The sequence below is a fragment of the Telmatherina bonti genome (assembly GCF_933228915.1).
Source record: "Telmatherina bonti genome assembly, chromosome: 15".
Taxonomy (NCBI): domain Eukaryota; kingdom Metazoa; phylum Chordata; class Actinopteri; order Atheriniformes; family Telmatherinidae; genus Telmatherina; species Telmatherina bonti.
This window is the reverse complement of record NC_136613.1, coordinates 25,149,609-25,163,072: the sequence shown is the minus strand read 5'-3', so window position 1 is coordinate 25,163,072 and position 13,464 is coordinate 25,149,609. Positions and strand designations below refer to the sequence as shown.

The 13,464-nt window shown below is 38.7% G+C and overlaps 2 protein-coding genes across 2 annotated transcripts in view; one reads left to right on the top strand and one right to left on the bottom strand.

The window, feature by feature from the left end:
* LOC306766715 (general transcription factor IIF subunit 2-like) overlaps window positions 1-9,951 on the top strand; it is a gene marked incomplete at its 5' end in the record, with an annotated part of 67,114 nt that extends 57,163 nt beyond the window's left edge. The window contains 4 exons of the mRNA XM_079254535.1: window positions 2,229-2,310; window positions 5,390-5,486; window positions 7,905-8,048; window positions 9,389-9,951. Of these exons, the coding sequence (XP_079110661.1) occupies window positions 2,229-2,310; window positions 5,390-5,486; window positions 7,905-8,048; window positions 9,389-9,520 (455 nt within the window). The 3' untranslated portion in view covers window positions 9,521-9,951. The remainder of the gene's footprint in view (window positions 1-2,228; window positions 2,311-5,389; window positions 5,487-7,904; window positions 8,049-9,388) is intronic.
* Window positions 9,952-10,089: 138 nt separating this feature from the next.
* tpt1 (tumor protein, translationally-controlled 1) lies at window positions 10,090-12,488 on the bottom strand. Its single transcript, XM_079254536.1, has 6 exons — window positions 12,340-12,488; window positions 11,639-11,706; window positions 11,159-11,343; window positions 10,892-10,997; window positions 10,633-10,749; window positions 10,090-10,534 (listed from the first exon to the last, which is right to left on the bottom strand). Exons 1-6 carry the CDS (start codon window positions 12,365-12,367, stop codon window positions 10,532-10,534), a joined length of 507 nt encoding a protein of 168 aa, XP_079110662.1. The 5' UTR covers window positions 12,368-12,488; the 3' UTR covers window positions 10,090-10,531.
* Window positions 12,489-13,464: the final 976 nt, after the last annotated feature.

Here is a 13,464-nt window from a genome sequence, read left to right as displayed (position 1 = left end):
TGTAGGGTCCAGCCACTCAACACTCTCTCCTTCATTGCATTTCGTTCGTTTTACAGTGTTTTAACAAAGGACAGATAAAGAATGCAGACAGGCCAATTTTTTACCTGCAAAGTTTAATTTTTGTAATATCTGCAGGCTGTTTGGCATCAATTTGGAGATACATGCCTGCATATTCCTAAACTGAGGTTTTCTAAATGACAGCTTATGCTGCCCCTCAGCTCACTCTATAAAATCACCAGCCATGTTACTGGGCTTACTTTGCCAGAATCAGGCTGGATCCCCTATTGCCATCAGTGCTGCCTTAATTCTTCATGGCATAGATTCAACAAGCTGTTGGAAACATTCCTCAGAGATTTTGCTCTGTCTTGACGTGGTATCATCACTCAGTTGCTGCTGATTTTCTTGGCTGCACGTCCATGATGAGAATCTCCTTGTTTCCACTACATCCCAAAAGAGCTCTATAGGACTGAGATCTGGTGCCAGTGGAGGCCGTTAAAGCACAGTGAACTCATTGTCACACAGTTGTATAGATTATTTGAGTTTTGTGACATGATGCATCATGTGGCCTTTAGAAGATACTACTCTGTGGTCATTAGGGAATGGACATGATCAGCAATACTCAGGTAGGCTGAAGTGTTTAACAACACTAAGTTACTAAGGGGCTCAAAGTGTGCCAAGAAAGTATTCCCCCAACACCATGACACCAATACCAGCAGTCTGAAACATTGATATACGGATCTGTATATTCATGTTTTCATCAAATTCTAATCCTGTCATCTAAATGTTGCAGCCGTATGGAAGCTCATCAGACCAGTCTCTCCATCTTCTAGGATGGGCCCCTGATGTAGTAGTTGCCCATCTGCTTCATGGACATGTGTGTCCAGAGATGGTTTTCTGCAAACATTAGTTGTAACCAGTGGTTATTTGAGTTACTGTTGGTTTTATATCATCTCCAACCAGTCTGTTGATTCTCCTCTGAGGTTGACATGGCGTCTCTGAAGGCATGGGGCTGCAGTGGTTCCTATGGAACTAGAAACTTGGCAATACTATCCAGGTTTAGAATAACATATGTTAGTATCCAGATGACATAATTGAGCACAGTGATGCTCAACAATATTTTCTGTCTATTGCAACAGCATGGCTTTTTAGTAGATGGATCCAGTTGCTGGACTATCTTCCCTGCAGTCCAAACCTTCAACTACTAAAACCATTTGGCGCACCAAGAAACACAAAATGCAGAGACCCCCACCCAGGACTGTAGACAAAAGGTTCACCAGCTGGTCTTTATTTGCAGACTAATCTGATTACTTACAATTTTTCAGTGAGTGTAAATTTCATTTGAGTGAAAGTCTGGTTTCTCCATAGAAACCCCTTGTGTCCATTATTCTTTTGGTCCCAGAGCTGCAGGACTGTCTGTCCTTCTGTCACGTTAGTTAAATCTCTGCTGAGCTCTGCTGGAGCGAGACCTTGTTAGTTTCCTTTCCTTCCTTGGATGTTTAGTCAACATCCAGACTGAATTGATTTTTAATGCTTTTTCAGTTACTTTTAATTATATTAATGTATTTAGATTTGTAAGGTTTCTGGTACTGTTATTGCTATAATGAGGTTAACATGAAAAAAATTACAAATCAGAAATGGTTAATCATATTAACTTCAGTCTGGTATGACGGTTAAATTATCAAGATTACTGTTGTAATAACACATAATCTGATGGGGTAAAAGTCACCTGCTTCCTGATGGTTTAAACTCAGCCTTGTCTTGGGTGGACAATCCAATAATTTGTGAATTCTGTTTTTCTTCTATTTGCAGAACAAACAGAAAACATTTCAGATGAATTTTTAGTTTAAACTCAATCCTCTAAACATACTACGAGATTGCACAATCCCCATCACAGTCATATATTATTCATCACCAGCCATTGTGGTCTCATAGTGGTGCTTTATAACCCTTTTACCATCATTAACCTCAAAATTTAAAAGAAAAAAAAAATATATATATATATACATATATATGTATGTATATATATATATATATATATATATATATATATATATATATATATACATTTTTTAATATTTCAAAGAGAGAAAACACTCCTCTTGTAAATGTGTAAGTTTTATGTGAAGAAAATATGGAAATAACCTTTTTTACCCCATAACAGAATGGTTGCATCTCCATTTTTTGGTCTAAATTCTGATTAAGCAGCTGAAGCACTGTCTCTATTCTAGATGAAATCAGTCTGGAAGGGATGGTGGTGCACAGAGCTGAATGCAAGCCGGTCGCCTCTGACAGTTACATGAAGATAAAAAGGTGAGTGACCTTTTGGAGCTCTTATCTCAGAGGCTGCAGGTTGAAAGGTGCTTATTAAGTGAACCTAATTATGTGCAAATTAAATTAATGGAGTAAAGCCGAAAGCAAATCGATGTTAAAATTAGATTCCAATAATGTTGACTCTTTTGTGGAACAACATGAATGAAAGTTTTGTTCTTGTTTAGTGCATAAAACTAAACTGTCACAGCCTGTCCATCCTTACAGACTGTTTCTAAAACAGCTTGACCATGTAATAAAGAAGAATATACAAAGAAATATAAAAGTCATTTGCAATAGTCTTTAACTGTATTTAAGCTTGTTTAAAATATTAACGTTGAATTAGTTGTATCAACATAATGCCACATGTGCTTCATTTGTCATGTGTAAAAGGGGTGGGGGTCAACAGAGCCTGTTGTAGATTAGAGCTTTTATGGTAAACATGTTCGTAATTTGCTGAAAATTTTCTTGAGTTGTTTTTGGATGGGTCCAGTTGATCAAACTGTGAAAGCAGTTAAGGTTAACTATCTATGAGTTGAGCTCATTTCAGCAGGCTAAGGCTTTAGATTCACTCATCAGGCTCGAGCAGTCTTTATGAAGAAGACATTGACTGGACTCCTATGAGGAATGTAGGTGATGACAAAGTGAGACGCAGCTGCAGTTCATTGATGCCAAATTTGAGCCAATAAAAACATCAAAATGTATATTTATCCAAACAAAAACAGTTTTGGATTTCCCATGGAGAGAAGATTGTCTGAAGCACCAGATAGTTCCAGATATTCCCTGATATCTGGAACTATCTGGTGCAAGATCAATAACAGTAACAATAGCAATAAAGCTTCAAAGCTTAACTCTTTTAGATGACATATAACGTATCGATTGATTGATTTGAACATTTTGAATGCAGAATATAAAGACAAACAAAAACACAAAACAGAGTGGGGAGAAGCATAAGCTTATATATGTCAATAACAATATCCATAGCAATTACAATGACACAACTACAATAACAGCATTGCTACCATCCGTGATATAATAATAATAATAATGGCAATAATAATAATGGTAAAATCCATAACATTAATAATAACTGTACTAACAAAACCATCAATTTGATTGTGACATCAATTTGGTAATAATATATCTACAAGATGCTATTATACCATTTCCATATTATAATATAATACGGTTCTATTACATAATACCATACAACATAAAATATAGAAATATGTGCAACATTCACGTAGTATTAATACAACTAACCTTCCTCCTTATATTTATTAATCAAATGGTTTTTGTATGAATGTCTTTGGTAGAAGTGTCAAACTCTTTTCCTTGAGGGCTGCTATCCTGCAGGTTTTTGTTGTTTCCCTGCTCCAACACACCTGGCTTGAGTCAAAAGCCTCCAACAGCTTCTTGTTCACGTCTTCACAACAACTTTTTAATTTCAGTCAGGTGTGTTGGAATAGGGAAAAACCTTCAAGATAGCGGCCTTCAGTGACTGAAGTTTGACACCGGTGGTCAGTGGCTTCACATAGCTCCACTTGTTATGGCATCAGGGTCAATGTAGCTTCTTACTTGTAAACTTTTGGAAGTACAGCGAGACATGTACAGCACGAGTCATTTTGTTTTATTTGACCAACACTTTGACTTTTGCATGTCTTTGTACTCAGTAAACAATGTGTGAATTTCACTTTCCTGTCGAATCTGCTCATTTAAGCTAAATTTCCATGTAAAAAAAAGAGGTTAAAAAATGACATCATAAACATGATCCAGCAGTGAAGCTACAATCTGTTGGACTGGGACCATTTCAGAGACAACAAGGAAAAGTGTCCTGTGATGTCACAAATCAAAACATAAAAGCCGTCAAAGCTTTGTGGATTTATTGTATAACTTTTGATTTAGCTTCTTTCAGGCCTAAAACGCACCTTCTGTAGAGATGTGAATGAATTCCAACAAGAGGAGAGAAACTGTCATGTTCATTTGTGCACATAAAACACTTGAATCCACTCTCTCTCTCTCTCTCTCTCTCTCTCTCTCTCTCTCTTTTTTAACCAAACTGGTCTGTCTCCTCTTCATTGAAATCTGTTATTCCAGCTAGAGTTAGTGGATGGCATTGCTATAGCAACAGCCTCACTGTGTTAGATGCGCTGCTACAATCCAACCCGAGGCAAACACGCAGCAGTTTGTATTGGTGTGTCAGCCATCACATCGCTGAGGCTCTCTAAAGAAAACGACTTTATGAGTGGAAGTGTGAAAAAGAGTTTCCTCCTGTTTCTTAGCCACTTTCCTGTGTTTTGGCATACGCTTTAAAAAAAGGAAAAAAAGGAAAGAGATTCATGCTGCGAACCTCCGGCCAGTATTTTCCTCCGCTGATACAGATAGTTTTGTCTACTGCTGAACTGAAGTTAGATTATGTAACTTGGCTTCATTACAGAACTGTGGAGAAAACTCTTTTGGATCCAATTTTATCACTCATTTTGATGGCAGCTGACAAATGTCCCTCCAACACTGCAGCCTGCAGAATATGAAGGCCATTGTGTCGTCATGGCGGCATCTGAGTGTGTGTGAGAACATGATTTTTCTGTTGACAATTTAACCCTTCATTTCTTGAAACTGTATAAAAAGCCCATTTTTCACTCTGATAGTTGAAAAACCTTTGTTTTTATTCAGGCAGATTGTGTTTTCAATCTGCTTTGGCATCATTATTACATTAATTTAGTACAAAAACGTTTTTTTTTTTGGTTTTTTTGGTTTTTTTTAGGGATTAATATGATGGGTTGATTTTCCTCGAGCACCAGGCAGATGCAGCGCCTTGTGTTTGACATTTGAGTCTGCAGTCGATCAGAAGTCTAAATAAAATGTGCTCAGTGATTGGTCAAGTCAAAGCTGATGACGGTCAATAGAAAATAAATAGAAAGCAGAGGATCTGTGAACAGAAGCGCTGCCATTACATATCTGCTCAGTTTCACCTCGAGGTGCTGACAGTTGCCTTCCTGCCAACAGCCACATCTGTCAGCTCTGACATCAAGCTCATCAGACACACCAAGCTAACTTTCTCTCTCCTGTGTTTGTGTGGCAGGCTGCAGATTGAGTCCGTCAAGCCTCAGCGTCTGTCGCAGCAGCTGGATAGAGCCATCCCTACAGCCTTTAAGCCCGTGGCCAACCACCATTTCAATGTGAGAAGCACACCAGCAGGGCTCTATCTGCGTGCGTCTTTGTCACCAGTTTGATTCACTTGATTTAACTGCACTGGTTTCGCATCACTGCGGTTCTGTTCTGACTGAATGGACCCGTTAAACCCTGTAAGCCTGATCCATAGGAACCAGTTAGTGGTAAAGATGCTTGCTTATGATGTCAAAGAGTTATGGTGACATCCATTAGACAGCTTTTTGTTCTCACCACATTAGTTTCTCATATTTTATTCAGTTAGGTGATGATGTCAGAGTTTCCATCTGAGGGACAGCTGGTTAACTGGTTAAGTTGACTGGTTAACTGGTTGTAGTCACTGGTGGAAATTGGTTAGTTATTTTATGTTTTTCTGCAGTAAAACCATCTTATTGAAAGTGAGAACACCATTTTTAAACCATTACTCATCAACATTAACTGTGAGTCAGCACATTGGATTTTTTTTAAGCTTGTTGTTGCTTGTAGGTTGATAATTGGCTACACTGGGATCAAAATATGTTTGATGTTTCTGTGTTGGTGTCCTTTACAGTCAATGGTTGGTGTTAATGGACAATACACAGAAGTGTAAAATACTTAAGATTATTTAGTCACTTTTTCTGTCCAAATGTCCTGATGCAGCTATTTTAGAGGTGTTGTTATTAGAGAATCCAAGAGTTATGGATCTGACTGCATCGTTTTGTTAAAAATTCTGTTCTTGAACCTGTTTGATAAACTGAGATAAGAGGGGAGCAGGCAGCAGACACAAAGGCTCTGTTTCTACACCCTGGGCTGGACTCATGGGTTAGTTAGGGGTACATGGTTGGAGCAGGTAAGAGAGACCACATCATGCCTGTTTTAGCATCGCTTCACTGGCTTCTTGTGCATTTTAGAGTTCATTTTAAGGTTCTTTTATTTGTTTTTTAAGTCCTTACATGCTTTGGCTCCTCTGTACCTCTTTGAGCTGCTTTCCCCTTACTCACCAGCCCGGTGCCTCAGATCAGCTGATCAGCTCCTTCTGGAGGTACCGAGGTCGAGGCAGAAGCTCAGAGGGAACGGAGCATTTGAGGTCGTTGCTCCCAAACTATTGAATTCTTTGCCTCTGCCTGAAGACCCATTTTTATGTCCTGGCATTTTATCCAGCATTAGACTCTGCTTATTATTTATCTATTGTTTTATTGTTTTTAATGTTTTAACGTTTTCACTTTTTGTTTTTGTTTCATGTTTTAACCCATTAATTTCCATTATTCAGATCTCACTGCACTTTCTGAACGTTTTTCCTCTTCGTTCAGCTGGTGTTGTGTTGAAGTGCTTTTTTAAATAAAGTGAAGTTGAGTTGAGGAGTTTTCATCTGACATGACAGATTTGAGGCATGATCATATACGGGCAAGTCTGGCCCAAAATGCCAAAGCTGATATTTCTTTCTTTCCTTTTGTCCCTCTGAGGTGATGGCGGCTGCTTGAAAGGTGATAAGCAATCAGATTAATCTGCTGGTGAACCTTTAGTGCACAGACTTGCACCAAATGTCAAAGTGAAAGGTCTCTGAGCCGTATATAAAAAGAGATAATTCATACAAAAGTATTTTAGCTTTAAAGGTTTGTATTTTTTAAACTCTGAGCCAAAGATTATTAATCTTGTAGTTTCCTTTGGTTGGTTAGAATATATTGAAAGATAAAATAAAGAGCTTTTCTATATGGAAACCACATGTTTAGTAGTTATGCATTTGCAACTCCATGATTCAATGTGAACATCTCTTAGACTGCAGTTTAAATGCAAAGCAGCTTGGCTTATTTAGATATTTCTTCTTTGCCCATTTACTGAAAGAATATTTTATATATTATACAACCCAAATTCCAAAAACATTTGGACGCAGGGTGAAATATAAATTTCACCCTGCGTCCCAACTTGTTTAGAATTGAGATTCTGCATTTTAAAAGGGGTTTGTGAGGTAAAAGCTGACATTTGAGATTCTTTCAGAATAATTTGACACAATCAAGAGCTTATTTTAGCCACAAAACTAGATTTTATTAAATGAATTTCTTTTATTAAAAGAATAATTGTTTTGAAGTGAGGTAGTGTGAAGCTGTTTAGGGGTGAGAAAATTGAAAACAGCGCATTTGTTTGCAGTAAAAGTACACTGTGTTGCAAAATGAGCTCTGGTTACTTTTAGTATCTCCATTTGAGCTCTAAATTGCTCCACATTCCCAGTACAAAAATTCAACTGGAACATCAGAGTACATCAGTGTGGTTTTATGGCAACAGATTTTCAGTCTGTAGTGGAAGCTGGATGGTGTTGCATCTGAAGTGTTCCTTTTGACTATACGAAATAACTCCCTTCACATATGCTATCTGTTACACATGTCTTGTCTTTTGCATTTTCTCTCTCTCACTGTCACTATCTTAAGTTATTTTTTGCTGAATGTGATCCAAAGGTGGAGTATGAGAAGAAGAAGAAGTCTGAAGGGAAGATGGTGAGGGCTGAGCGGCAAGTTGTGTTGGACATGCTTTTCTCTGCCTTCGAGAAGCAGCAGTATTACAGCTTCAAAGACCTGGTGGACATCACCAAACAACCTGTGGTTAGTGGCATGCATGCTCACAGAAATACATGATGAAGTACACAACACACACAAACAAACACACTTGCAACAATGGAACTGGAAGTAAAAATCCCAAAACGGCACACCTGCCCACTCTTCACCTTGCTTTGTTGAATTTGAACAAATCACCCACAGTATGACGTCCATGCCTATTCATGCTATCTGTTGTGGCTCAAATGTGGGCCAACACACACACACACACACACACACACACTGCACAAATTGATCCAGTGCAGTGGATTTATTCCAGCCCGCAGTGAGCAGCATTGTGTAGGTGCTGATGAGACCTCGAGGTCCTCCTCTCCGTGATTGCATGTGATTGCATAACCATCGGCTGAGTAGGAGTCAAACGCCCAAATACACTCCACACCATCGTTTCTCTCCCAAAGCACTTGGCCAACACTCAAATTAACTGAACTAAAGTAACCAAAATGTCCATTGTGAGAAGTCTTGGAGCACATCTGTTATTTACAGTAGCCACAGCTATACTAGCTCGATAGCAACACCATGTGGTCAATGCTGGGAAAACTCCCTGTAACACACATGACAATGATTCTGCCGGATATTATCCAGGATAATGTTGGAGATCTCGTATTTCCTTTCTGAAAGCAAAAACAGTAAAAAAGAGTTAACGCTATTCAAAACATTTTAATGCATGAAAGCACAGCATCACATACTGGAGGATGGTGTAAACATATGGAAAACGAGATTGCCATCTTTAGAGTCATTTTCTTGGTTTCCATTCAAATCTAGCTGGAAAGCTACCCTTTTTTTTAATTTACAGCTGCTTTCCCATCTCCTCACTGAAAGAAACATTTATCTGCTGGTCAATTTCCTTATTATCTCAGTAACTTTTCAGCTCCAACAGAAGTCAATTGGATAAGCCACACAAACAAATATCTAGAGCGAAGCCAAGGTTCTTAAAAACTCTAAAAGACGGAATTAAAAAAAGCAGGCGATGGAGAGATTTTAGTAGCACCAGACAAACCATTCAGCTGATCCCCTCCTTCTCAAAGCTACCCCAACTTCACTGTGGACACCATATGAAATATTCATTGCTGAGACAAAAGAATGGGAGTTGTTCCCTCAAACAAACTGCATTTACATTTTGGGAGGTTTTTAAAGTTGACTTTTATCAGTGTAATCTTCCTGTCTGACAGAATGGAATTAAAGTATTTTTTTCCCTTAACATCCTGTCTAATGCACAATTTAAAAAAAAAAAGACCCAAACCTTTGGTTTGATTTTGTCGATTACAATGGACATAAAGAAAATTATGTTGTGTGAGATTGCTACACCATGTTTCTGCTGTATCATGCAGACCTATCTTAAAGAAATCCTGAAGGAGATTGGGACATGCAGCCGTAAAGGAGCACACAAAAGCGCCTGGGAACTAAAGCCGGAGTACAGACACTACCAATCCGCTGAGGAAGAGATGACACAAAACACGTAGCTTTGGCAAAGGTTTCTCCAGAGGAGCCTCATGTCTGGCAGACGCAAACTTTGAATTATGAGAACATTTGTTGTTTTTTTTCCTCATTTGATAGAAATGAATATTGAGCCACATGGCTGATTTCTGTAAGAGGTTATGATTGAAGTAAGTTTTGTGTTATTTATAAAGTCATTTTGTTAAAGTAAATCTGTTTCATGTAAAGTCTTTACCTCACTGAACTCTGATCATCCTGCAACATGACACGCAGCTAATTTTCCAGCAACACTTTGCTACCATTACATTACACACCTGCATGTGACTCACATAAAAAAGCTCCTTTCACGCACACTCAACAGAAGCCAACTAGCAGTATTTCATTCCAAGAATCAGGCTGTGCTACATTTTTTTTCTGCAACAATATATATTGCTCAAAAAAAAAAGAGGAAACACTAAAGTAACACGTTGTAGATATGAAACAGGCATTTACATCAGTCCAAATGTACCTAAATAAAAGCCTCTTAAACATACACATTTGTTTCTTCCCATCTGTTACAATAAAAACCAAAAGAAAGTTTTCTCACAACACAATATTGAGTGGTACTTGATTTTATTTTCAAATTGAACCCAAAGTCCTTGCATTGTAGATGGATTTTAATGCAACCACAAACCCAAACACAGAGGTCTGAGGATGTTAAACTGTGTAGATTGTTGCTAAAACAGTACGCAGAGAGGAGGAAAAAGAAAAACACCTGCTCCACTTGCAGTTCTGCCTTTTGTTTTCAATGACAAAACTGGACCCAAGATCCCCCCCCCCCCAAAAAAAAGGAAAAAACTGCATAAGCCAAAAAGAAAAGATTAAAAACCATTCAGTGACCAAATTATGTTCAATTCCTCTCAACATTGAGAGTTGAACTGTGGGTGATGGGGCGTGTCCAGTCAGGCATGGTGCAGGGTGTAGTTCTCCATCAGTTTGCTCTTGGGGGCATTTTGGGAAGCGGCAGTCAAATGAACAGCAGAAGTTTTTCCATTTTGTTACTGTAACAAAGATGAACACATGTTAAACTTTAAATCAAGCATGTGCGCAACTACTGCTGGACACAAGGAGGTGTTTTAGACAGATTCTGAGTACTTACACATTTCTCCTCCACCAGACCGTCTTTGAAGAAAAGTATGAATGGTGTGATGCCATCCTCACGGTAGTCTAGTAGGGCCACCATGCCGTCTGGGTTCATGGACTCTCCTGTGTAAAACTGCCAAGAAAAGAGCGTGTTAAAGGCTGCCAGCCATTCCAACTAGATTATACAGCTCTGCCCACCAGAATGAGAGGAGACGTAATGGTAAGAGTCTGGTTAACATTTGGTCTCTGCCAACACCATTCAGTCCTATAGTTACCTGATAGTTCTTAATGTTTCCAATGATCCTCTTAACTTCGGGTGCGACTTCACTCATGAAGGCATCCACTCTATCTGGGTTGGTTTCCTGCAGCTTTGCCTTCACACTGGACAATGAGATACTTGTTAGGGGTCCATCAAACAAATGCCAATAGTTCAGACAATTCAGGGGAAGAAAAAAAAAAAAAAACTTTATTTCTGAATTACTTATGCTAAAGCCAATTACAGACATAACATGTGAAAAATGTACACAACTAGAGATACTCACGCCTTCATGTAATCTTTAATGTAAGCCATGTAACCCTTCTTGTCAAAGCCAGTTTCCTGCAGTTTGTGGTTGAGGACGATGTCTACTCCAGAGACTACGGCTGACTCGTTGGTTTCGCTGGCCTCTTCAGCTGATGCATTTGCTGAAATCAAAGCATCATCGAACCCGTCTGTCCTGGTGACGTTCTGTAGTTTAGTAGCAGAAAAACATTTAATTTGTTGTTGTGGGCATATGATGGAATAAAACAAAGCAGACATCAGTGTACATTTGGCTTCTTGCATCAGTGTGTTCTTTTGGGCTGATAAAGAAAAAAAAAAAAGTAATGGTGTACACATCATACATCAACACTATCAATGATTGTATTTATTCTCCTCAGAGACTTTGCACGTAAGACTGAGTCATGTGTATGACACATTTCTACAGTGATTCATCACTAAAGCAGTGATGATGCCATACAGAGACAACGCCAAACCAGCTCACCTTCCCTTCCACCTCATAGAAGATCCCCGTATCTTTTATTTTGTAGATATCCGAGAACATCTCATCGCCTGCAAAGAAGAGAAAAAAGGATCAACCAAAGAAAATTACACGTATGAAAACATTTAAGTACAACACAGAATAAAAGGCACACAATAGGTAAAAGGCGACTAACTTAAAAAAAAAAAAAAAAAAAAAAAAGTAATGAAAATGTAATTTGATCTAAATTTTGTTGTAGTGCTAGGCAAAAAAAAAAAAAAGAAGAAAAAAAAAAGGCCGTGATGTGGGGAACATTTCTTAGTCTGGAAACATCTTCCGGACAGTGAAACTGTAGCTAACATGTGGCTAAAAGGCCGACTAAAACATCCAACATGACTCAACCTCGTATTCATTTCCAGCACCGCGGTTCTCCATCTAAAAACCCAAGCGAGATTCAGACCACTTTTACTTTTAGACAACTTTCCGGGAGATAGATTAGGAGCGAAAACTTTGCGCTAACGCCGCAACAAAATGGTGGCTAACTCAGCGGCTGAAATTAGCTTTTTCTGGACAGTTTTGGTTAGCATCTGTCTCGGCTTAACTTCTGAACCACGATAAACACGAGTTAGCTAGAAAGGCTAACTGCGCCTTCTAACAGCATAACATCCGCAGCTGTAACACTACTCACTTATGTACGACGGATAACACAAACCGCGTTTACTTACCAGTGATGATGCACTTGTAGATGATCATTTTGTTGCTGTGATGTTAAATCTTCCAGAGACAGACAGCAGGCCTACCGCCCTTAGAGCACGGGAGAGGAAAAAGACCGATCGGGCCGCGAGGCGCTGCATTTACATCCTGCTGACGTCAACGTGCCTCGGCTCCGGCTCTGAGCTCTACCGCCACCGTAGTGGTCAGAAGTGGTACTGCAACCTTTTAATGCCTTTGTTCGGAAGTCACCTCTCGCTCTAACAACCACAAAAAGTTGTACGATGTTAGAATGAACCTAAAATACAGAAGTTTTACAGGTGAACTCTGAATGCACATGTACAACTGTTTACATACTTACCATGTTTTGTTAATATACTGTTTTCTATTAAATTCAATTCAACTTTATCTATCTACGGCAATGCCATCTCAAGACGCTTTACAGACAGAAAAAAAAAAAAAACATGATGAAAGCCAATTTATAGTAGCCTATATAAGGAAACCAACAGATTGAGTTGGACTAACAAAGTGAATAAGTTGAACTAACAAAGTGAATAAGTTGGACTAACAAAGTGAATAACTGCAAAACAATGTCCACTAAATGTTCTGATTCACCGACAACTTGTTTTTAATCCGTCTTCTTCATTATTCTGTTAACATTTGACATAATCAGACCAACATGACACCTAACACATGACAACATACTGAGAAATTGTAATTTTATATGGCATGCCACTGTTAGCTTTTCTTACAATAACCTGCTTCAGATAAAGATACATGCCTTACAATGTCATGTCTGTATAGCACCAAGATTTGACATTTTCTGTGAATTTCTCTTACAAGTTGAATATTCCTTACTTTTTGAGTCGTTTATGTATGTGTATACTGTGTATACTATCCAAGATAAAACATTCAAGGCTCCAACAAATAAAATGCTTAATGAACATCTCGGGCAATGGAAACTGGAAAAGTAACTGTTGGAGCCATTATGAGAAAATAAAAATGCATGGAATATAGCACTGGCCGATAAGTGGCTGATATGAACAAGTCCTACCATTGGCTAGAGAGGACATAACAGCACAGAGGCACTAATCATGGTAGCAAGCCATAAGCACCAGAGCAATAGAAGCCCATATCTA

What these genes read in the sequence shown, in the direction of transcription:
- tpt1 (XM_079254536.1), bottom strand. Translation starts at nt 12,367, where the DNA reads ATGATCATCTACAAGTGCATCATCACTG. An exon ending in CTACAAGTGCATCATCACTG is followed by an intron (nt 11,707 to 12,339) that starts GTAAGTAAACGC and finishes TCTTCTTTGCAG; the next exon opens with GCGATGAGATGTTCTCGGAT. An exon ending in ATTAAAGATTACATGAAGGC is followed by an intron (nt 10,998 to 11,158) that starts GTGAGTATCTCT and finishes CTCATTGTCCAG; the next exon opens with TGTGAAGGCAAAGCTGCAGG.